Source organism: Pipra filicauda, unplaced genomic scaffold (genome assembly GCF_003945595.2).
Source record: "Pipra filicauda isolate LSUMZ 115617 unplaced genomic scaffold, ASM394559v2 scaffold182_size1470994_pilon, whole genome shotgun sequence".
Taxonomy (NCBI): Eukaryota; Metazoa; Chordata; class Aves; order Passeriformes; family Pipridae; genus Pipra; species Pipra filicauda.
This window is the reverse complement of record NW_024104290.1, coordinates 472830-497577: the sequence shown is the minus strand read 5'-3', so window position 1 is coordinate 497577 and position 24748 is coordinate 472830. Positions and strand designations below refer to the sequence as shown.

At 49.5% G+C, this 24748-nt stretch overlaps 1 protein-coding gene across 5 annotated transcripts in view; it reads left to right on the top strand.

Moving 5' to 3' along the window:
- Positions 1–24748, top strand: part of GRAMD1B (GRAM domain containing 1B) — an 88585-nt gene that overhangs the window by 59465 nt on the left and 4372 nt on the right. For all 5 annotated transcript variants that reach the window (XM_039379990.1, XM_027720990.2, XM_027720991.2 and 2 more), the window contains 14 exons: positions 5648–5668; positions 13323–13407; positions 14272–14375; positions 14519–14614; positions 14912–14992; positions 16980–17095; positions 17532–17688; positions 18292–18481; positions 18869–19012; positions 19654–19772; positions 21216–21358; positions 22211–22314; positions 23116–23319; positions 23905–23995. In XM_039379990.1, the coding sequence (XP_039235924.1) occupies positions 5648–5668; positions 13323–13407; positions 14272–14375; positions 14519–14614; positions 14912–14992; positions 16980–17095; positions 17532–17688; positions 18292–18481; positions 18869–19012; positions 19654–19772; positions 21216–21358; positions 22211–22314; positions 23116–23319; positions 23905–23995 (1655 nt within the window). The remainder of the gene's footprint in view (positions 1–5647; positions 5669–13322; positions 13408–14271; positions 14376–14518; positions 14615–14911; positions 14993–16979; positions 17096–17531; positions 17689–18291; positions 18482–18868; positions 19013–19653; positions 19773–21215; positions 21359–22210; positions 22315–23115; positions 23320–23904; positions 23996–24748) is intronic.

Here is a 24748-nt window from a genome sequence, read left to right as displayed (position 1 = left end):
TTAACTTTAATTCATGGTGCTTTCCACGAGAAAAGGGGGGGGTATGCTGCTCTCTGTTGGGATTTGTGGGGTTTCCTTCTCTTGATCTGCCAGGTAATTTTTCTTCTTTCCCTAATTTCTCTCTTTTCATTCCTGCATGCTTTCTCTCCGATTAAGTCACACAAGCGCCTCTCCAAAGTAAGCCTTCTTTTTTCTCTCCTGTCCCCCACTGTAGAATTGTCCCGTCACTCAGGTGCTGAGTGGTGACCCCAGTCACAGGCATTCTCCTGGTGCAGCTGTGAGAATGCCAGCAGAGCTCAGCCCCGTGCCTGTAGCTGGAAGCTGGTTTCACTTAAATCCCCGGCATCTCGTTAATATTTGCTCACACAGAGTGAGAACTGGCCTGTTCATCACGCTCCCTCAGTTACTTCCAACTGCCTTCAGCCTTTTAGTTTTGCTTTCCCCCTCCCTAGAAGTGAGCAGCTGCCTTTGCCAGGGAGAAGTCCCCTGGATTTGGTAGGTTGAGCAGAACCACAATCCCTTCTCTTCCCTCTCTCCTCTTCCTTCATGACTTTCAGAAAAAAGAGTTGCTCTCCATAGCTTCTTCCCTGCTTTTTATGATGAACAGCAGTTTTGTGGCCAGTGGTCTCAGCTTTACTGCCCTTGCACGCTTCCCTGTGTGATGTAAATGTTAAAGATCAGTGATTTCAAGTGAACCCAGCTTTAACCTGTTAGAACAGACCTGTCCCAGATGAATTGTGAGAATTCATGGGCTCCTCTGGAAGGTGACAAGTAGAAGATCCCTCTGTGGGTGCTTGGACTGGAGATAAGATCGTTTGAGGTTGGATCTCACACCTCTGTGCTGCCCTGAGAAGAGTGTGAAAATCAGACAGGCTGTTGGCACTTCCACATGTGTGCAGGGAAAGTTAAAAGCAGACTGGCCTGGATGGCTTCATGACCCACAAAATCCATGCCTTGGCCTTGGGTGTCATTCTAGGCAAGTCCTCAGGGAGCAGGGCTGGCTCTTCCCTTGGTGGTGATCCTTGTAGCCAGCCTGGCCTTGCACGAATCCTGGTGTCTCTTGGAAGCTTCTTTATGTCTCTTTTTTTTTTAGACAGGCTGTCTTGTGCTTGGTAGCTGTAGCTTGGATAACTGCAGAGGAGTGGGACTGATGTCTGTGGAGAGGTTTGTTAGGAGTGGGAAGAACAGTGGTGGAGAGCAATGTGTGTGTAAATTGTCTGTGATGTGCTTGCAGCCACCCATTGCTTTTCTGGGAGAACAAAACCCACCCACTGGGAGACAATTAGAGAAACAAGAGGGAAGTGGAGCCCAGGTTGGTCCCGGTGTGAGGAAGGTGATGCTCAGAGGGAAGGGGATCCTGGGCATGACCTCCACCAGCCTGTCAGAGCCTCCTGCCCTGCTCACACACACACACAGAGGATATTCTGAGCTGGAAGGGACCCACAGGGATGATCAAGCCCAGTCTCTGTGCAGCCTAACCCAGTGTGCAGGCTGGATCCCTGTTCTCTGCTCTTTCTTTGGCACAGATGAGGAATTCCAGATATAACAAACCCCCTGATTCTCCCCACTTAGGTGACGGTGGTTGTTCAAGACAGGGAGCAGAGAAGGACAGAGATTTTAGACTCTCCTTCCTCAGCCTCCTCTCCTCCCCCAGCCATCTCCTGCAGGAGGAATCGATTTTCCAACCTGTCTGGCTAATGAAATGGAACAGCTTGAGCCCATGAGTTTGACGCTGTGTTTATACAATTGCTGACAGATCTGCTTGAGTCCCTTGCCCTCTTTTGTCCGTGTGTCCTGTCGTGCTGCAGCGCTGCCGTCAGAGGGAGCGCTTCACCAGGAGTTTTTAAGCACTGGATTCCATCCTGAGGCAATCCCTCCTGGACCTGCTTTTCCTCTCTGTCCCCCAGTGTGGCAAGGACCAAACCACCCCTAGGTCTGTGTCAGCCTCAGGCTTTCACTGGTAGTGCTGCTTCTTCTGGAACAGCTTTCCAAACTCAGGAAAACCCAACCTTTTTTGCCAGTAGCCAACAACAAAATGTGTATTTTTAACTCTTTTGCTCTTGCCCGAGGATAAAAGTGATTTCCTCTCCGTTGCAAGTCCTTCAAATTGTTCCCAATGCCCATAGCTAATGAGGAATGCTGAGGATTAATACCAGGTTAGGGGAAAACCTGAATTTTGCGGTGGGCCCTGGGCACTGTAGAACAGTTTAGGTCAGAAGAGATCTGGGAAGGTCTCTCTCAAAGCAGGGCTGATGTGGTAAGATAAGCTCAGTCTAAAGTCTTGGCCAGCCACGTTTTGCAGACCTCCAGGGCTGGAGATCCCCCAGCCCCTGCTCCAGTGCTTAACCACTCTTGTGAACAGGCTTTTTCCTTCTACCCAAATAGAATTTCCCTTTACTGCAGCTTATGACTGTTGCACCTTGTCCTTTCAGTGTGTGATGATGGGAAGAGTTGGGCTGTGTCTTCTCATTCACCCTCCCACTGGGTGGTATAATCCCCCTTTAGGTCGTAACTCATGAAATTCTGGTCATTTTGGGCTGGGGTGAGGGTTTGGGGAATAAATTTAATTAATTTCTATGAGTTATTTGCCCATGGGTGTTTAGAGGTGGGTAGTAGAGATTTTGGAAGTGCACAGATCAGGAGAAAGGGCTCTGGAATATATTCCATGCTCTGGAACATATTCCTCATTCTGTACCTGTGTCCCCAGCAGAAGGGATTTAGGGATTCTCCTGGAGCTCTGTGGCATGTCAGGCACTTGGCACAAGCTTTCTGTTCCCCTGGGAGCAGCAGTGTGTGAGAGTGAGCTGTGATCCTGCTCCCAGTGCTGCTGGAAGGTGGGAGCTTCCTTTGGATCAGGCTATCAGGGTGAACTTTGTCTGTGTGCCCCTGTGCTTCCCATCTGCACTGTGTAAAGCTGGGATCTTCCCCAGCACTGTGTCAGATATGGGGTTATTAACCCACGGAGATTTAGAGGCAGCACTGCATTAATTGAAGGCTTAGGGAAAATACTCCAGTTTTCATGTTGCTCAAGTTCTCCAAAGCTCTTCCTCTGCTCTCTGCTCCTGTAGCATCATCTCTGCAAACCAGTCCCATCTTTTCCATGTCTGTGTGCACCTCCATTCCTCTGTTACTTATTTATTTTCTCTTTTCAGTTCTAATGCTTATGGTTTCTTTTTCCAGTATGACAGACTTAACCTGCTCAAAGTAAGAAACATGTTCTTCCTTTTTCTTTTTTTTTCTCCTCCATTTTACTGTCTCTTGGTTTTCACAGTTCACATCCCCCTATATTCTGTCACTGAGTATAAAATAAAAGGGTGAATAAAATAGAAGAGAGATTTAAAGGTTTGGTCTCCCTTCTCTTTGAACTTTTTGTAGTCTGTTAGAACATTTGGTGGAGGCAAAAGATGAGGCTTGGGTGCCAGTATAATTATGGATTTCAGTATATTTATTGATGCCAGTATGGTTTTTTTGGGGGTGGAAGAGCTTAAAAAAGGAGAACCTGCAGGGCTCCTTTAGAGAGAAGCCCCTTAATTTGGGGAAATTCAAATGTGGTGGTGGTGGGAAATAGTTGCTGCAATTAATGCAACAGAGGGGAGTGAAATCCTGTTGTGCTGTGCTGCCACCACAGCGTGTGCACCCTGATTTAGAAGGCACAGTGACAGCAGTGCCTCTGCCTCGAGTGTGCCAATTATAGCTTGATTATGAGCTGCTTTTCCCCAGGAATTTTCTGAGTTACTCCTTTTGCTCATTAAAGGCAGACAGATGGCAAAACAAACCTGCAGGAAAACCACTCCATCTTAGGCCCTGTGCTCCCGAGGACAAGGTGCTGTGTGCATGCTTTGGGTTAATTACCCTGGTTCTTTTTTTAGCCTAGACTGAATTGCATAAGACCTTTTTCCACGTCCTGCTTGCAGGGAGGGATGACTTCAAGCAGATCCTTCATGAATGGAGGGTATGGAAAAGTGTAGGAAGCAAGAGGAAATTCCTTGGGTAGAGAATGAGCTGTACTCTGTGTTCAGTCCTGCAGTTCATATCCTTTCCCTGGGATTTGGGGAAAGGGGGGTTCCTCTTTTTAACATCAAACTGCTGTATTTTAGTCTGTGACATGAACTGTGTAACTGTGGGGTTTTGAGATCAGTGAGGCAAACTGGGAGATACGCCCAAGGTTTTAAAATACCCTTCAGAAACGTCTCCATGAACGAAATCCAAGACACCAGTAAGGTTGTGTTTGCTGGAATGGCATGGAAGGGGCACAGGGAACTGAGAGCAGGGAGAAAACAGTGTGTCTTCACGGAAATCTTGGGTCCAGTCTGCTCTCATTAACACTTTGAATGTACTTTTTTATGGTAAAACATCCTGTGTGTCCTCTGTGGGCCACCCCAGTGCAGGTGGTTTCTGTGTTGCTGTGAGCTTGAGCTTCACTCCGAGTGAAACTCTCTGTTACAAGGCAGAGAACAGTTTTGTGTTTGCCTTCATATCCCTGGCTGGGTATAAAGAGTGAAAAATACTGCCAAGGTCAGAAGCAAGGTGGCTTCAAGGAGAGGAAGCGCAGTGGGATGTTGCTGCTGTCCTTGTCTGTTTTCCTGGGCTCCCCCAAGGAATGTGGACGTGGCTGGGAGAGGGGACAGCTCAGCTTTGTGCCTCTGAGACATGTTCCTGGCAGGACACTCTAGCTGAGCACCCTCAGGGCTCAAAGGCTGCAGTGCCCTGAGGTATTTCCACCCAAAAATGGGGGATGCCTGCATGTCCTGTCAGCTCTGCTCAGTGTCATTGGAAAGCCACCCTGACTGGAGTGGGAGTGGGAAGCTTGTTCCTTCTTCTCCTCCCTGTGCCAGGTGGATCTCACCTCCTGCTGAAAATGGCTGTGTGACTTTCCAAGCTGAGCTCTTCCATGTGCTCCAGTGTGACATGTGGCCTGTCCTCTCCAACCACCCCAAATGCCACGATAAGGACAAAAAGATAAAAAAAAAAAATAAAAAAATCACATGTGCAGATGATGCAAAACACTGTGCACTGAAATTTTGAAAAGAAAAAAAAAAAATCCCAGCCTTTTTTTTTTTTCCCCTTGCTTAGCTTTTGTAGTGATTTCCTTCAGCACTTCCCCTGGCTCCATGTGTGTGTGTGTGCCTCCCTTTTAAAATGCTGTTGAAAAAATTTGCCTGGTGGCTTTTTGTGAGTCCCTGCCTCTAGTAGTGCTTTGAGGGTTTATTTGCACAGGGGCTGTTCAGCAATGTGATTTTTGCCACCCAGCCAGCAAATGCAGAAGAGTGAAGCCTCTAAAGACACGGCTGGCAATGATGATGATGATGATGATGATGGTGATGAGCTCCTCTGTTGTAGCAGGTGCTGCTGGTCTGCAGAACAGATGCCAGCCTGTGTGTCTGTGTGTGTGCATGTGGACATGCACACCTTAGCCTGAACTGTTCCCTGTCCTGGAATCATGCTTCTGGATTTGTTCTTTGCTCCTGTAACTGGAAATAATTGTGTTCAGACTACACTGTGGAATCCATTGAAATCTTTTGTTTAATCCCACTCTCACTCCACTAATTGCACAAACCAGATTGGACCTGCTTTCTCTGTCCCTCTTTCTTTTTGATCCTGAGATCTCTGTGCTGACTAATGCTTCTCTTTTATTTTGTCCTTACAGAAAAGCCAGAGTTGGTATAATGTAAGTACTCCAGTTTCTCTTGTCCCTGGGTGGATGTGGGCTGGGGGCCTGGGCGGGGGGAAGGTGCAAAGGGGCTTTGCAGTGGCACTGGGGCACTCTGACCCTTTCCAAACAGAGATGGAAATGGCTCAGCACTGGCAAAGGAGCACTGGCATCCTGAGGGAAAGGATGCCAGAGACAGAGAGTGAGAGCTTTGTCTTTTCAGCCCCTGTCCTGGTGATCCCCACACCCTGTGTCTCTGGTTCCTCACAGGGTGGGTTGTGACGAGGTGACAAACAAGAGCTGCCACCCTGCAAGCCCTTTGCATCTCTCAGGGTGGTGTGGGGGCGAGAGAGGAGTTATTTTTCTGGTGACCCCATAGAAACACAAACCATCTCTTGCTTCTGCCCTGGCCCTGTTGTGGTGCTGCCAGCACGAGTGTCGTGGTGCAGAGCTGGTGCCACCCTTTGCACAGTTGAACCCCTCCCTGGAGTGCTCTCAAGTAGCCAGTGGGCAAATGCAGCAGCTGTTAATGTTCAGCAGCAGTTCCTCCTGCAGCCTGGGACATCAGAACCTGGGATTTTGGCTGGTCAGATGTGGCAGGGGTGTGAGAGGCAGAGTTAGGTGCTTGTGGGATATAATCAGGGGTGGTAGCACGGACAGGAGAAGTGATCTCAGGAGCAGATGAGGCAGTGGCTTTAGGAATAAAATACAGACCATGGGAGACCAAACTAGTGGAGAAGTGGCAGGTAAAGGACCGTGGATGCAGATGCACCAGCCTGAGCAGGCTGCTGCCAAAATGTGAACCTGTCACCAAGCTGAAGGTGACTTGTGCTATTACTGCTTCTGCCTGTAGCTGCTGAGCTCCATTCCCTGTGCATGATGCTTTGCTGTGCTCTGCTTCTGTGGGTCTCCTGTGTTTTCATGTCCTCTCTATCTTATCTTTCTGTTCTCTTGTTTTTCCTCCATATATTTTCAGCATGAGAGACAGTACATCCGGAGAGTAAGCACTGGCTGCATTTTTTGTGGTTTTCCTCCCCCCCCCCATTATTTTCCTTTAGAAAACAAACCAAAAACCAAATCCATGTTCTAGTTAGCAGAGTCATTCTGGCCAGATAAAAGCAGCAGTGTGAAAATATGGATGGGCCACAAACTCCAGGAAGGCAGTGAGTCCCACTTGGAATTATTACTACCATCAAAAATTTGCTAATGTGTGGTCTCCTTTCTTTGCCAGCTCCTTCCAGGCAGCATTTTTCTGGCATTTGGACCCTTCTGATTCTTCCATTCCTTTCCCCTCTGAGAGCAGCTCTAGAAATGAATCAGTGGAGGTTGCCTCTTCATGAAGCCTTACAGTTTCCCTTACTCACTTTCATTTTACATAAATTCCACTGTGCTCAAACACCCTCCACATTGTTCTTTGTGCCAGCTCAGCAGCCCTGGGTGCCAGGCACTGTGCAGACAAACCAAAAAATAGCCCTTGCCTCAAAGAGTCCTCAAAGATCCCCAGAGCATCACCAGTTTTTTAAGATGACTTTGGTTTCTGCTGCTTTTAACTGGTCTTTTTGTCCTTGTAGCACTGCATCCCTCTTTGCCAGTTGGGACCCTCCCTTTTCCCTCTCCTGGATTCCTCTTTCTCTATTTTTTTCCTTAAAATACCACTTGTTCTTTTGCCTTATGTGTTCTCCTTTTGATCCTACCAGTGCTTTTTTGGGATTGACATCCCTGCCAGGTTGAGAAGTGGGAGAAAAGGGGTGACCCAAGGTCATGGATTGGTTTGCAGACCTGCCCTCTCTGGGTCTGGGTGTGCTTTCTGTGCTTGGCTTTCCAGAGGACAAAATGCAAACTGGTCCTGATGCACTGTGAGATTTAGAAGAGAACCCCAGCTGGAGAATAAATCTAAATATACTCAACCTTGTGGGGTTTGCTTTGTGTTCCTGTCCTCGTGGTGGAAGAGCAGAATGTCCCTGAGGTGTTTGTCATGCCTTCAGTGAGGAATTGTGGACAAGGAGACTCTGGTTTACAAGAATTGTGATTCTTATGGAGCAAAACTCTGTTGCTCAGCTGTGGTTTAGGCTTTGGAACTTGTGTGTCTGCATGGTGAATTACTGGAAACTGATTTTTTTTTTTTTAATTTTAAAAATTATTTTTAAATTAATTTTAAAAAATTAGAACAGACCTCACCCCCAAACTTACTCAGTAATTTTGTGTATTGAAACAGAGGTGTGACTTTTTTTGCACACCTGCTGCTCTTGGAGAGGTGGGAAACTTGTGTTTCACTTCCCTGGTGACACGAAACAGGAGTTGCTCTGTGTGGGGGGATGTCGGGAGCTCCACAGTTGGTGGGAGGAATTTGTCACCCAGCAGATGTCATTAAAATTAGAGCCAAACTGGAGATATTTTGCTGCCAAGGCTAAAAGCTCTCCTTCGTTCTCCTCCTTCTCTCTGGGCTTTGGGCAGAGGGCCCCATTTCTGAGCATGGGGAGCTCTCAGATCCTGTGTCCTGATGTCAGAGCACAGCTGACACACTGGCAAGTCTGCCGTGGTTTTTTCTGCCTATTTCTGTCCCAGTTGGACTGTCAATCCTTCTACTTCCCTGTTCCTAAATTAGGGAGGGTGTCTCTGATTTTCTGCAGCGTTTCTGCTGCTCTGAAGCAAGGCTTGCTTCTTAAATTGCCTCCTGTAGCACCAGGCATCAGGAGAATCTAGACTATGCTCTGGAAAAGGCAGTAAGATGATCTTGAAAAGTTAGAGGAAACAGTTGACAGCAGGGGAGAGGTGAGATTTACATCTGTCCACGGGGTTTTCATTTTATTATTGGGATCCCAAGGTCTGCCCTACTCTGTACTCCCTTCCTTTGCTTTTGTCTATCACATGCTTGATTATTTTTCTTCTGACAGCTTTTCCCTATAACTGACCTGAACACTGAAAAGACACTGATTGTCCATGTCAAGTGTTCTTAAATACCACTAAAACCATTTGCTGTCCCTGTAAGTCTGAACAGATCAGTGGGAGCCCAGTTGTTCCTATTTTCCTTGGGAGAGCAAAGTCTGCCCTGGGGACGGCACGGAGTGGGACAGGAGTGCCCCTGGAGCTCTGCAAACAAATGCTCTGCACACAGGGCAGCTCTGAGCCTCAAAAACACACCCAGGCAGAGGAGAGAGCCCAAGGCTTTCCTCTGGGAAAGCTGCAGTGAAAGCCTGTGCAGCTGGAGTTGGGGGCTGGCTGAGGATCTGTGGTGAAATGTGATGCTGCAAAGGGCCTTTGTGGAGACCTTTGGGCAGCCCTTGAGCTTCTGAAGAAAAACCTCAAGCCATCACAAGACTCAACACCACAAGGACTCAGCCCTGTGCTGTCTCTTCTTCTTGGAGACCTCGTAGATACCCAGAGGGGAGGGGAGACTGAGCTGTTGAAAAGAGTCCAATGTTCCCTATGAAGACAAAGAGCAATTATGCATCATTTTAGGGAAAACATCAGAAACACCTTTCCTGTGAGTGGCAGCCTCAGCAACAGCAACCACGTGAACAGGGTTGACTGCAGAAATCCAGGCCTGTGAGTGAGCAAGGTGTGGAACAGCCTTTTTTCTCTCTACATCAGCACAACCATCTTTGAAGTTCCATAACCATGTTATCAAACCCTCTCTGGAGCAATGTTAACTCGCTGTCTCTCAGGTGCTTTTCATCCTCTCAGATTTTCCTTAGCTCTTTAGGTGTATGGAGTGCCAGCCTGGCTCAGTTGGGTTGTAGAGCCACTAAATTAGAAGTGAACTTCTGGTGCAAGCTGGTGTGATTATGAAATCCAATTTTCCACCCCAGATGGCCAGTGATTGCTTTGCAGCATCTTCCCCTGCTCTTCGTTCACTTTTAGAAGGAGAAAAAGAAAAAAAAAAAGAAGAAAAATCTGAGCAAGCAGACTGGGTTTGGAAGAAATGCTGTGGGACAGGTGGCCAGTTTCTTTGCTGTCAGTGGGGTCAAAACTCTCCCACACAAGCAGGGAATGTATTCTGTTCTTTTCCAGCAGTTTTCCAGAAGCAATGTAAATCTTCCCTAAAGGCTTAAGAGCGGGTCCATCAGCCATGCAAGTTGGATAAGGTTTTCCTCCCCCCTTTCCCCTCTGCCTCTTGCCATCTCTCCTCACCCGTTTTCTGTGACACGTGCTGTACAGTTCCACACACCTCTCAGTTCTTGTGTTGTCCAACTTCCCTGTCCTTCAGGTCATGCTTTGGGCTTCCTGGGGAGGATTTGTTTGTGTATAAGAGGGAGATGTCACCGTGGGCAGTCACCTTCTCTGCCCATTTCCCCCCAGCCCTGGCAGTGCCGTCCTGTCCCGTCTCCCTCTGTTTGCAGTAGAGTTAATGTTTGCTGCCTCCACCTCCAGGTCAGCTCTTCCCATCACTGGTGTCCTTCATCTCTGCACAGGCAGGTGGGTGGGGGTGTGGACAGAACCATCCTGGTGGGGTTTTTCCATAGGTGAATCCCATATGCAGTTTCCAGCAAAGAGGGCCATTCAGTAAAGCAATGCAGATGCCTGTAATCCCAATCCTTAGTCCTTCCCAGGTTACAGAATGGTTTGGTTTTTTATTGTTCCCTCATCCTGGGATGCATATGGATCTACTGGTTCCTTTTAACAGGGCTAAATGGAGAGACCTGTGTGCTGTCTGGGAGCAGCAGTGATTTTGGGGAGCAGCTGAGCAGGCAGAGGGTCAGTGAGCAAGCTGCAGTCACTGGCCTGGAGTGGAACCAGACCTCTGCAGAGGCTGGGTTGGTTGCTTGGTGTTTTTCTGGTTTTGGTTCTTTTTGAGACCTGTGTGCCCAGTTTGTTAGGAAGAACGAGGATTTTGCTTGTTTGTTCATAGCTGAGCATCACTGGTGCCGTGGTGTGAACATTTACCTGTGCATTTCTGTACCTGGGCAGGGAGATGGAGAGGCTGCCTGGGCACTAAGGGCAGAGGGATACAGGGAGTTCCAGCACTCCCTGGGACTTGCAGGGAGTTCTTTTGCAAGGAAGCCCTTGTCTTTCATTTCCAATGTGACCTGACTAATAAATGAAACCTAAAAATTCCTGTTGTTGTTTGGGGGGAGAGAGATGCACAGAGGAGCAGTGCAGCCCTCCAGATTCCCGTCTGTGTGGGTCTCACGGGGCTGGTTCCTGATTCCTTAGGCTGGTCTCTCCTTGCTCCCCCAGCACACCCTGTCCAGCAACTTTCCATGACAGGAAACATCTGCTGGGAGGCAGGGCCGGGGCTGGGTTACTGCCGGGCATTGGCCGCCGGAATTACCCGGCTCCAGTGACTCCAGGCATGTGCGAGGCATTTTGGGATCTTCCCCACCCGCCCCTTCCCTGGGAAACACACACAGACTGGAGCTGCCTTTGAGAGCAGAGGGGGATTAGAGAGCACAGCCCGAGGCAGACACCGAGGAGGAAGAATTACTGCTTTTCTGCTTTCAGAGGAGGGGGGAAGAGCTGAAGTGTGAGTTGTTTACCAGCCTGTTGAGCCCTGGAAGCCACGGCTCCATCCGTGAGTTCCTGCTGCTCCGGTGGGGTTGGAGGTATTTCGGTGGCTGGCTCTGCCTTCCCTGGACATCAGGAGCTGCAGGTGCCCTGCACAGACCTGCTGGGGCGGCTGTGGGCACTTGTGCAGGGGATGCCCACGGCAAGGAGCTGCTGAGCCGGGAGCAGGAGAGCACTGGGGTCGCCCACCAGCACCGTTACCCCGATGAGCCACTTGGAAGAGAGTCCTCTGGAGGGCAAGTCCTCTCCAGGATCCTCAGGGGCTGCTGGGGCAGAGGAGCTGAAAGTGAGCAGGAAGGCAGGGGAAGGGACCTAAACTCCTGCCAAGCTGCTGTATCTCTGTTGACTTTGGACATAAACAAGAAGCGGCGGGAGCAGGAACAGGAAAAGCAGAGTTGGAGAGCACGGGGAGCTGTGCAAGTGCTGAGGGAACACCATGGATTCCTTGCTGGAGTGTGGGTCTCTCTGGGATCATTTGCTGGATCAAGAGCTGCCATGTCTGCGGTGGGACCTGGAGGGACTTGTCGACTTGTCCCGAGGAAATGTGAGCCTTGGATCAGATGGAATCCCAGCTGTGAGTGTCTCTAAACGGAACCGTTTGCCACCCTGACAGAACTGCTGGTGCTGAGCAGAGCATCTGCTGTAGGACAGGTTTTAGGCAGGCTGGACCATCCCTTAGTGCAGGGAAGGGAGTGCCCCTGCACATGGAAGCTGTGCTGCTCAGCTGGGCTGTGTTAATGCACTGAACCCAAAGCTCAGAGCTGATTACAGTCTCTGTTCCCCACTCCGTTCCCTGCTTGTTCCTGGAAATCTTGGGCTTGGGCTCTTGCTGGAGCCCGTCTCTGACCAAGATCTTTTCCAGATGTTCAGACTGGAAGTTTGGTGAGTAAAATTCACATTTGTGTCATCTGCTGCCTGTTGGGTTTGATTCCCAAGTAAGATCCTTTCCTTTGGGCCCACAGGACTGGAGCAAGTGTTGGAAGTGCTGAGCTCACGTTGAAATACACTGTTTGTAGTTCATTGAATTGGTGTGAGGAAGAGGGAATGCTTTTGGGGGCAGGAGGCTGTCTGTGATTTGACAGCCAAAATCAAATCTTCTTTGATTTGACAGCATTTGGCAATTCTGTGAGGCTAATGCTAAATAAACTTTACATTCCTCCCACCCTGTGACTCCCACCACCATCTCAAACAGAAGCTACCTTTGATTTTTGAGGCCCTTTCTGCTCTGGGAGATTTGTGTTGTGTAGCTGGAAGAGATAGGAGAAGGTTGTTGGCAAGAAATGGGAGGTAGGGAGGGAAGAGGTTGTACCCCAGGAGGCTTCTCCTTCCCTACATTTGTGTGAGGAAGAACGTGGCAGATTATCTGGGAGATGGGAATTTGCACCTGCCTCTATTTTGGGCAGCTCTGCCTTCAGAGGCTGTTGTGGCTGTTTTGGGGAGCTGTCAGCAGGGCAGGGTGTGGAGGAGGTGGTCTGACATGGAGTTCACATTGTAGTTCAGCAAATCCCAGAGAGGAGCCAGCTCCTGGTCTCCCTCCAGCCAACAGCACCATGTTCTCCGAGCCCTTCCATGAGGCCAGGGCACAAAATAAGTACATGACACACTTTAGTCCCTGCGAGAGCCTTTTCTGAGCCCCACAGAAGTGTCCTCACCACACCAGCACATAGCTGTGTGTGCACGGAGTGCCCCTCCATGGGGAGAGGGCTGGGATGAGAGCAGTATTCCTGAGCTCTTGATGGCAGGGATTGCTCAAATTCCTCTGGCAGGGCTGCAGCTGTGCTGGATCACCTACTTGCTGAGCTCAGCTGGGAATTGGCAGTTAACTGATGCACTGCAAACAGAGCACATGTCATACCTTGTGCAGTTTGGGATTGCAGGGAAGGAGATTTCCCCTGCAGCCACAGCTTCCAGGCAACTCCCAGCTGCAGGTATGGGTGCAGCCCTTCTACCCTGTACTTGCTCTTCCAAGTCAGGTTCTCCTCTTCTTCTCACTTAATGCACTAAATCCCAAACCCTCCCATCTGTGTTGGCTGTGATGGGAGCTGGTCTCATGCTTTGTGAGTGCATCTGACCCCCCTTCTCCTTCCCCAGGTGTTCCCGTTTTCCCTCTCCATGGCTCTGTTCTCATGCCTGCCCCTCTCTTTAACAGGCCCTCTGTTATTTGCAGGTGTTGAGTCCAACATACAAACAACGGAATGAGGATTTCAGGAAACTCTTCAAGCAGCTCCCGGACACGGAGCGACTCATTGTGGGTAAGTGCAGCCCCTCAGGGCTGTGCTCTGTCCTGCTAGGGGGGAAATCCAGCACATATGCATCCAACTTTTCCTTCTGCAAAGAGGTTGCCACCAAGGAAAAGCCTGTTGTGCACAGACAGAGCCCCTCCTCACCATTCCGGGTGGGTTCCACTCGTTTTCCTTCAGGGAGAGCAGCACTGATTTGTGATGGGTTCCCTCATGATTCGAGGAGCATGTTTTCCTCCCCAGTGTTCCCCAAACCTCACAGGGTGTTTGTGCTCTTCTAGTGCTCAAGAAGAGTCTTAGAGGGTTCTTTGTGGCCTCGTGTGGTGGGGGTTGCAGGTCTCCATGTGAACAGCACCGAGCTTCCCTATTCCCTCGCTTCCCGGTGCTCCCAGCTCTCACATGGCTGCCCTTCCCACGCCCAGTGAGGCTTGGGCCTCACAGCTGATTGGGGGCTGCCCAGAGCAAGAACACTGCATCTGTTCTTCCCTCTTATGTAAGTGCTGATCTCGGGCTGTGTCTCACTGCTGAGCGAGGCACGTCGGAGCAGAGGGGTGGGAATTGTTGAGGATGCTCGAACTGGGAGGGAAGTGAACAATGACACTAGAAGGCAAAACGGAGGAGACAGGTTAAATCTGGCAGTCCTACATAGGATGCTCCAGAGTGGCCAACTGATCAGGCAGGATCATCAGTCAGTGAGAGAGACTGTGTGTGACGTGCCCTTGGGAGGAAACATAACCCAGTGGCCGGAGCAGCAGCTGGGGCTCGGCTGGGTTGTGTGAAGCAGCTTCTTCTCTCTGTGCTGCCACTCATCCTCACCTTTAGGCTGTCCTGCTGCCTGGTTTTACTGCTCCTAAACCCTCTGCTGTCCACCCACAGATTACTCATGTGCTCTCCAACGAGACATCCTCCTGCAGGGCCGCCTCTACCTCTCGGAAAACTGGATCTGCTTCTACAGCAACATCTTCCGCTGGGAGACACTGGTGAGGCTGCCAGGCTGTGTGCCAGTGGGCTTTGTGTCAGCACGTTTGCTGGCACTGCTCTGGAAGCACTTCTTTTCATTGTCTCTCTCATCATCTCCTGTCTTTCCCTGTGTTCTTTCCTTCCTGGGTGGCTCTGCCCACAGCTGACCGTTCGCTTGAAGGACATCTGCTCGATGACCAAGGAGAAGACAGCCCGGCTCATTCCCAATGCCATCCAAGTTTGCACTGACACTGAAAAGGTACGTCCTTGAAGCCCTCGCTTCTGATGGCTCTCAGGGGCAGGGGAATTCTGGGTGGTGTGGGATTTTTCCAAACTGACTGGTCGTGCAGCAGCAAGGGGAAAGGGCTGGGTCTGGAACACACGGAGCTCGGATGTGGGGGGGGTGGGATGTGGGGCCAGGTAAAACATCCAGTGTGGTTTGCTCACTCCTTCCATGAACTGCAGCTGGAAAGGGATCCAAACAGGCTTGTCTCTTCATATTCCCTTTTTTGGGCCTTTTCTGAACTGACTTTTCTCCCCGTCTCTTCCCTTTCAGCACTTTTTTACTTCCTTTGGGGCTCGAGACAGGACGTACATGATGATGTTCAGACTCTGGCAGAACGCTCTGCTTGACAAGGTACTGAGACCATCCACTGTTGGCTGGGGTGGAAGGGAGGGGATGGATGTAACCTCACTGCTGCATGTGCATCAAAAGACATTGGGACAGCAGGCACATATTTTTAGACAGAGCATGTTCATAACTGCAGGTGCAATTCCTTCTTTTTGCATGGAATTCTGTGCACACATTATAGGTGCCACCCTGCCTTTGCTAAGGAGTGGAAACAGGGTCTCAGCAGGGAATTTTTTTGAAGTGTGTAATTCCAGTGAAGCAGCCCAGAAAAAAGCAGTTCCAAAGGCAAGAGGAATAGCTCAGTGTGCTGGCAGAGTTCTGTGCTTTGGAAGTGTGGAGTTCCAAACAGGGCAGATAAAGAGTGTTCAGGGCATCCCAAATCCAAAGGAGAGCAGTGGTGGGTGCAGGGTGCACTCAGGGCTCAGTTTTAAAATAAAGCAGGGATGTGCTCCTGCTGTGCCAGAGGCCCCATATGTCCTGTATCTCATCCAAATATCTGCTCCACAGCCTGGTGAGTATTTCTGGCCTCACTCCTCAGGCTCAGGAACTGATGTTCCAGTGCTTCCAGCGTTTCAGGATGCCCTGGCTGGAGTTCAGACCATACTGGGAGGCTCAAGTAATCCAGCACCCGGAATACCCTGTCCCGAGAATCGGGGGAGTATTTGGGATGCACGGGGATCGCTTTGCATTGGGCTGCTTGTGCTGGGCCATGTGCTGTAATCTGAGGAGCCTTTGGAAGTTCCTGACAAAATTCAGCGTGCCCTTGGTTTCAAGGTCAGAGCAAATGGAGTGATAAGGACAGGAAACACTTCCAGAGCTCTTTTTTCCAAGAGGGGGAGAAAGAACCTCGTCCAGTTTTCCTGATCAAACATGGAAATGAGAGTGTGTGTGGGGAGAAGGTGAAACAGCAGACATTTCTCTGGGTAGAAGTTCCTCATTAGAGTGTTTTTTTTTCCCATGCTTTTGATTGCTACTTTTGGGAGCTGGATTAAAAAATTCCTGCCTTATCCCATGCAGTTACTATGGGAAGAAATTCAAGCCGGCAACTCAGAAAAAGTTCACTGGATTTGTTTTCCCTCATTACCAAGAAATCTTTGTCATTGGTCATAAGTTTCTCGTGGGTAAAATTCCATCCCTTTTTATCCCTGTGCCACGTATTTAAATCACAAGTTCTACCCCATTTTTAAGAACCTCAGATCACAGTCATATGGTGATCAACTGACCTGCATCCCTGAAAAACTGGGGTTTTGTCAACACTCTGGATAATTAATTTTCTCTTTTTATCTCAAGTATATACTTTTCACAGAAGTATCTGGTGATACAAACTCCTTTTGATTTCAGACTGCAACAGGAAGCGTTTTTCTTTGTTGCTGCTTTAAATCATTTTCCCTGCAGCTGGGATTCTTTAGGTAGCTTTAATTTAAGGAAACTTGAAGGGCAAAATAACCTTGTAAGGTTATTTTCCTTGTAAATACTCCCCACTGGGGCTTGGTAAATTAGCAGATATTAAATGGAAGCACAGCAGAAGAGGTAGGAAAACACCTGTGGAGGGAAAGGGAAATGCAGGTTTGCTGCTGGCATTATTCCATTGTAGAGTAGAAAATCTCATCCCATGTGCTGCTCTGGGTGTAGCCTCGTGTTGGCTTTCTGACAGTCTTGAGTAATGTGAGATTGTGGCATGGAAAAATAACAAAATCAGGTTTTAGGGCAGAACCTGGGCTGATGGTGAAGGCTTTTTTGGGAAAAGAGCCTCTTAGTGCTTGGTGGGGGCAACCTCTAAGGTAGCTTGGCCTAACAAAATAAATTCCATAAAACGGAATTTCACAGAGGTGAGTCCAGTGTAAGGCTCTCACCTCCCATCAGGGGCTGTGTCAGGATCTCTCACTTCTCCTTTCAGGGCAAGCAATGTACTCCTGACAATGGGAATTCCAGACTGTCATTCTGTTTTAGTGTTCTTGGGTGCAGATGTGTGCTGTTCTCCATCCCCTTTTAGCCTCTGTGTCCAAAGGAGCTCTGGCACTTTGTCCACCAGTGCTATGGGAACGAGCTGGGTCTGACCAGTGATGATGAAGACTATGTGCCTCCTGATGATGACTTCAACACAATGGGGTGAGTGAGGAGGAGGAGACTCTGCCTGGGAGGAAGAAAAGATGGCCCCAGGAGAGCAGGATATACTGCAGGCCTCAGAGTGCTGCTTGTCCCTGGGGAGAGGTTCTGGGATCTGGCCAAAGGTTTGCCCTTAAATGTGTAATGCCTGAAACACTGAAAGCCCACCATTTGCTCATGGAAGTTGGTAGGGATTGAAATGCCAGCTGGGCAATGTGCAAATGCCAGAGCATCCCAGTGACAGGGTTACATGGTCAGAAAGTGCTGATGCTTGTTGGTCTGTGTATAAACACTGAAAAGTCTGGGCTTCACTGACCCATTTCTGCTTCTTGGCCCCACTGGAAACTTCACAGGACTGTTCTGACTTGCTCTGTGTGTCCAGTTGTAGCTGTACTGAGAGGGGTAAATATAAAAACCTGTGTTCTCTGTGGCGTCTCAGCTACTGTGAGGAAATCCCCGTGGAAGAGAACGAAGTCAACGACAGCTCCTCCAAGAGCAGCATGGAGGCCAAGCCAGAAGCCAGCCCTCAGCTGCCAAAGAAATCTGTCACTGCCAGCACCCTGACATCCACGGGCAGCAGTGAAGCTCCAGCCTCGGTGAGTGTCCTCCCTCCCCTGGGAGCGGGAATGCTCCTCCCTGGGATCCCACTGCTCCTTGGCTGTGTGAGGGAACTGCTCTGCTCCTCCACTGACTTCAGGTCTCTGCGTGGCCAAAAAAAAATGAACCAAGTGTGCCCGTCCTAAAAGCCTGGGACTCTCAGCAGCCAAGTGCATTTTCCTTTCTGTGCCCTCAGATGGAAAGGAGTGGAGTGTTGGAGATAAAAAGGGTTATCATTGCTTTGCTGCCTTCAGCGGTGCCCTCGTGGTGTTATGGCAGAGCAGACCTTGTTCAGTTATAACCTCAGGTTTTTTCAGCTTGTTTGAGAGCAAAACTAGTATTGTTTGTGTGCTTGTCTGGATAAAAAAACCTTGTGGTGTCCCAAGATCGAACACTGACTGTTTGACAGGAGGTAATCCAATATATCCAGTGTTTTACAAACACTGTATGGCAACTTTCCTCCTCTGTTATTTAATTTTTCAGGCATGTCAAAGCTAAATACTCAGGGGTAGACAATTGGTTCACAAATGCAAAGTTTTCAGAAATGAGCCCCAGTTTCCAGGTGCTGATGCTGCCCTCCCTGTGCTCTGTGCTTGCTGCAGTTCGATGGAGTGCTCCCAGAAGAGGAGGAGGCAGTGGCAGAGAGCCCTGTGGAAAAAGACCTCGGCATTGCAAATATCATGGGAGAGAAGATGGACATCATTGGCCCTGTGAACTCCCCTTCCCTGGACTTCAATGACAACGAAGACATTCCCACTGAGCTCAGTGACTCCTCAGAGACCCACGATGAAGGTATGTGGGGAAGGGCCATTCCCTCGGTGTGTTTTACACCCTTTCTAGTGAGGGACTGGAGTGGCAAATACTGGATTCCTTTCCTGGGGTTCAGAAGATGCAAAGAATCCCCACTGTGGGCTGCAGAAAGTGGATATGTGGGGTATTTGGAAGGATATCCCTAAAATAAGCTATGGAGGTGATTACCCCTTCTGATATCCCAACTGTTGTCCTGGGATCAGTGGAGGACAAGGGTTAGAAGTCCCTCTTCTTCCTTCTTCACAAAGTAAAATACTGAGGCCCTTTTGCTGTGGAAACACAGCCCCCCTGATCCTGGGGGACAGATATGTCAAGGCTGAATATTCAAAGGTGTAAAGTTTTCAGAAATGGGGGCCTGTTTCCCCACAGGGGAAGTCCAGGCCTTTTACGAGGACCTGAATGGCCGTCAGTACGTGAACGAGGTGTTCAACTTCAGCGTGGACAAGCTCTACGACCTGCTCTTCACAGACTCCCAGTTCCAGAGGGACTTCATGGAGCAGCGCCGGTTCTCTGGTGAGCCCGTGGTCCTTGGGGAGTCTGTGGTCCCTGGGGAGCCTCCTGTGGTCCCTGCCAAGGCACAGGGCAGAAGGAAAATCTCTGCCTTGGAGGTGTATCTTTGCCTGATGGAGGGATTGGGTAACGTTCTGAGCAGATTTTGGGACAGTGCAGTCTGTGCTCTCAGTAATGAAAAGCAGGCAGAACCAGCCTCGCTTGCCCATCTAGTTTCATTTCTAGCAGCAAAATTCATGGAAGAAGCAGACCCTCTTATTTTTTAGCATCAGCTAAGGCCTGACTCTGTGTTAAAGGCTTAGCAGTGTGAGGAGAAAGCTCTTCTGGCTCCACACCAGACACTCCACTTGCTGATGCAGAGAGTGTCCCCTGACATGTTGTGGTTCTCCTTTCCCTGTAACTGTAGGTTTGCTAAAGGAGATGTATTCCCAGCCTCTCCAACTTTCCCTGCACTTCAAAGAAGGGAAAATATTCCCATTTAGCTCAGGAGCCCTTTCTTTCACACTCTGCTGAGCTCTAGTGCTTCTGCAACCAGGCTCTGCAAGGGCAAGGAAATACTGTCCAAGCTTGTTATGCCTTTCCCTAGTGCATGACCAGAGACCCCTCTCTGATAACTTAACTGGAATATTGTTTTGTCCCCTCAGATATTATCTTTAATCCCTGGAAGAAGGAAGAAAATGGCAATCAGACCAGAGTGATCCTGTATACCATTACCCTCACCAACCCTCTGGCCCCCAAAACTGCCACTGTCACAGAGACACAGGTATGTGAGGGGGGAGCAGGGCTGTGCTGCTGGGTAGGAACTGATCTGGGAGTTATTTTCTTGCCTTGGCCATGCTGCTGTGCATGTTCTCATTGACCCTATCCCTTTCCTTTTACACATTTTTTTGTATTAACTTGCTGCCCAGTATCACTGCAGGCAGTGCACTCACACTGGATTGTGTTGCCAGGAGAGGACCACGAGTTTTCCAACAAAAGCAGATGAGTTTGTGAACAAACCAGCACATTTTAACAAATGTGTTTGTCACCCATTCTGGTGTTTTTTTGGGCTGTGGTCACTCCAGCAGATGTTATTCATGAGCAGGGCACAAGAAAGTCAGGTACTGTCTGGCCAGTCCTTCTCACAGCTTTGCAGGGAGATGTTTTTATTATGGGGAGGACAATGAGATATATTTAAGAAGATAAAAAGGGGAAGGACCTGCAGTGCACTGGGAGGAGCCAGGCTGGCTGTATCTAATGGGAGCTGCAGCTGGAGAGGGAGGAAAAACCTCTTTCCTTGTTCAGATATGTTCAAGTGACCAAAGGTAAATACTGAGAGTTAGCTTAGTATTAGGGAATACTAAGAGGGAACCTGGAAGGGATGTCTGAGCATTACATTTCAGGGAGAGGAACCCCAGCAGCAAGGTGTAACTGGGGAGGATGGAAAGAGAATCCCAGCAGCAAGGTGTAACTGGGGAGGATGGAAGGAGAATCCCAGCAGCAAGGTGTAAATGGGGAGGATGAGATGAAATGTGCTGTTCAGAAGCCAAGACTGTGCAGGGAAGGGAAAGGAAAGGGGACAGCAAAGTGGTGGGCAAAGGGAACAGCACATTTTCAGAGAAAGACATGGCCTATTTTATGCTGAGTTTGGGGTCACCCACCAAGGCACACCTTGCTGTGCCCTTGCTGCAGAGGTAAGTGGAAATGGTCTGTAAGAAAAGCCATATTTTTGTACATGGATCTGCAATTAACTGTGTCCCCTTCATGAGGTTTGTTCTGGAGCAAAGGAAGAAGCAGATCAGAAGCACTTAAAAGAAGTAATTAACATGTTTTTATGGTGTTTAGAATCACAGAATAATTTATGCTAGAGAGGCCTCTGCTCAAAGCAGGACTGTGTCTGGCTGTGACTCAGGTTGGTCCCTGACAAGCCAGACATTAGAACAGAGGCCATACATGCAAAGGTCCCAAAGAACTGCTCCTCCTCTCTGTTACAAAACACTGGAGGTTGAGCTGCTGGAACATAAATACACCCTTGAAATACATACACATTTTGAAATACACCCTTGGGAAACATCTAGGTGAAACACTTGGTTTCCTGGAGTCTGCCTTCCCTTCGGGGTGAGCTGGGGCAGAGCCATGGGGGTGTGTGTGTTTTGTGCCGGTGCCATCCATCAGAGCTGTGTTCTGACCACACCAACAGTTGCCTTGCCTGCTGTCTTTTCTGCAGACAATGTACAAGGCCAGCCAGGAGAGCGAGTGCTATGTCATAGATGCAGAGGTGCTAACCCACGACGTCCCCTACCACGATTATTTCTACACCATCAACCGCTACACGTTGACTCGTGTGGCCAGAAACAAAAGCCGACTCAGGTAGGCTTTTTGGGGGGATTAAAAGAGCTTTTCTGGTGACCAGAAAGTCACCTCGGGGTGGGAGTTTTGCTGTTTGGTGTGTTAGGAGGGGTTGAGGGGGGACTCTGTCCTGTGGCTGGAACACTCCTGTCACAAAGAGTAGGGGCAGGTTCCTGCTGGGGTGACACGGAGCAAACATCAGACCTGATGCAGGGGAGTTCCAGCCAGGTCAGGGAGAGGATTTAAAGACTTCTCCTGCCCTTTCTTGGAAGCAGTGGTCTGCAGGGCCTGTTGTCACGTGCAGTCAACTACCTGTGATAAGCAACAGGACATATTTCCAGGGATTGTGCCTCTGAGATGCACTTTGGGGAGAAGCAGAGGAGTTTGGTATCAGGCAGAGCTATAGGCTTTTCTGGGACTTTTTCTGTAGACTTTTTAAGTCTGCTACTAAAACCCAGGTGTATCTGCTGGTTCTCTGCCTCTTGGGTGAGCATCATGTGTTAGTGCTGCAGTGCAGCAGTACAGACTAAAGGAGCAACCCAGGTACAGAGGGGTTTTTCTGACTTAAGCTCAGTCTTTCCTTAAGCTCCAACCACCTTTTAGTGAGGTGGGAAGAAGCTGGAACTTGTAGACTGAACTTACAGTTCAATAAGTAGCCTAAATGTCTGCCTACCACATGGAGTCCTTTTGGGAGAGGCTCTTCCTGCCTCTGGAAGGACTCTCCATGCAGTGCTTCTCCTTGAGAAACACAAAGGGCTGGGACCATCCCAGAAATAATCCCAGTGTGCAGGATTATTTCTGGTATTTACAGTGACAGAGGTTGTGAGTTGATATTTCAAAACTTGGGAGAACGACCATCCTTTCTTCTCACAGGGTTTCCACGGAGTTACGTTACAGGAAACAGCCTTGGGGACTGGTGAAATCCTTCATTGAGAAGAATTTTTGGAGTGGCCTGGAGGATTATTTCCGTCATTTGGGTAAGAGTGGCAGTGACTGTGGTAGTGACACACAGACAGTGGCACCTCCCGTGGTTGGGAAGCAGGATAACACACATCCACCCCCAAAATGCCAGGCAGTGGAAGGAGTTCTGGAAAATTTATTCCCAAGTCGAGAACACTGGGCTTGCAAGGGGAAAAAACTTTCAGCAGTGCTGCAAAAAGCACAACCTCAGAAAGACAGGCCTCCTGTTCTCTTCAAGGCTTTTTATCTTTACTGGCCTCCCCCCAGGCCCTGTAGCCTGCATGAGTTTCTCTCTCCTCATCTCAGAGAGAGAATGACACTAAGAAGAAGTTTTAGTTTTAGTTGGATGTTGGGAAGAATTTGGACATTGGGAGGGATCAGACATTGGAATGGGCTGCTCAGGGAGGAGATGGAGTCACCATCCCTGGAGGTGTTTAAGGCAAGAGGATAAAACATCCAAATTAGCCATGAGAAAAGTGTTTCTTCTTAGGCAGGAGAGGCTTCCTAAGGGAAACAAGCCCTCATCTCCTCCTTACAAATCTTCCAGAAGGGTATCTACACTTACAGTGGTTTAGGCACGGCGTGGCAGCCTGGGGAGCCCACCTTGGGGTGGCTTATAAAAGGGGCCACCACAGCTGGGATTAACCAGGGCAGGGAGTCCTGCTCTCTGCCAGGCAGTCTGGGCTCAGGGCTTGGCAGGAGGTGGAAGGAACGTGTCTCTCAGCCCCTGCCAACTTCTCTGCGCCCTTAGAGGCCTTAAATCCCTGAAACATCTCTGGAAGGCACATCCCTGAAATGTTCCCCTCCCGCCCGCACAGAGAGCGAGCTGGCCAAGACGGAGAGCACGTACCTGGCCGAGGTGCACAGACAATCCCCCAAGGAGAAGGTGAGCAAGCAATCCACGGTGCGGCGCCGGAAACGCGCCCACGCCCACCTGCGGGTGCCACACCTGGAGGAGGTGCTGAGCCCCGTCACCACCCCCACCGACGAGGAGGTGGCACACCGCAGCAAGCACGTGGCAGGTGAGGGAGAGAAAAGACACCTCTGCTTGCCCTGCTCGGGGAGAATTGGTTTCCAGGGCAGGGAGGGGGTGTTGTGCTTTTTTGGGCGGGGAGGGTTGATTCCAGAGAAGGGATGGAGCACAAGTCCTGTGAGGAGCAGCTGGGGGAGCTCATCCTGGAGAGGCTGAGGAGGCTCAGGGGTGAGCTTCTCACTGACCACAACTCCCTGACAGGAGGGTGTAGCCAGGTGGGGGTCAGGCTTTTCTCCCAGCAGTAGGACGAGAGGGCTCGGTCTTCAGCTGCACCAGGGGAGGTTTAGGTTGGACACTAGGAAGAAGTTTTAGTTTTAGTTGGACGTTAGGAAGAAGTTGGACATTGGGAAGGATCAGGCATTGGAATGGGCTGCCCAGGGAGGGGGTAGAGGCACCATCCCTGGAGGTGTTAAAGAGCAGGCTGGATGTGGCATCAGTGCCATGGTCTGGGTGACAGGGCGGTGTTGGGTCACAGGTTGGACTCAGTGATCTCAGAGGACTTTTCCAACCTGGTCGATTCTGTGAGAGGGACAAGAGACAGCATTCCCTGTCCTAAATGCATCCATCTCCTCAGGTTCCACTCAGACACGGCACATCCCCGAGGAAAGCCCCAGTGGCTTCCACCTGCAGAGTGTCTCCAAGCTGCTCCTTGTCATCAGTTTTGTGTAAGTGATGGTTTTTGCTTTCCTTCACAGTCAGCCTTGAACAGCTTTGGTTTGTCTGCATTTCTGCTGTTCTGTGCTCCCTTCTTTCTGCTCAGGTTTACCCTTTTTTTTAACCAAACGTGGGCTTTGTAGACCTGCATGTTTCTGGGAGTCCTAAATGCAGGTCTGGGACGTGTTTGGGACAGTGATGATTGCAAGCAGGGCAGCTGTGCAAGGAGAGGGGCATCAATACCTGAAAGAGAAGAAACACAAAAAGAGAGAAAAAAAAAAAGAGAGAAAAAAGAGAAAAAGTAGATAGTCTTTTTTATTTCAGGGACTCAATTTAGAGACTTTCAATGGCATCTATAAACCGTGGGGTGTTTTAAATTTAAAATAAGTCTTTTAATGTATTCTGCTCACAAATCAGCTGTTATCAAGAACAATGACCAGGCAAAGCTCTCTGGGAGCCATTGTCTATCACAACAAGGTTCAGATTCTGTGGGGAAATTCTGGTCTGGCAAAACCTAGTCCTGGGTGGTGATTTGGACGAGAGATACCATCCCAAAAAGAAGCTGGACCCTTTAGAGATGATTTCTTCAAAATAAGGATAGAAATATGTGAAGCACAAGAGGTTGATTTTCCTAGTTCATGTGTTAGTGCTGCAGTGCAGACTAAAGGAGCAATCCAGGTACAGAGGGGTTTTTTTCTGCCTTGGGCTCAGTCTTTCCTTAAGCTCCAGCCACCTTTCAGTGAGGTGGGAAGAAGCTGGAATTT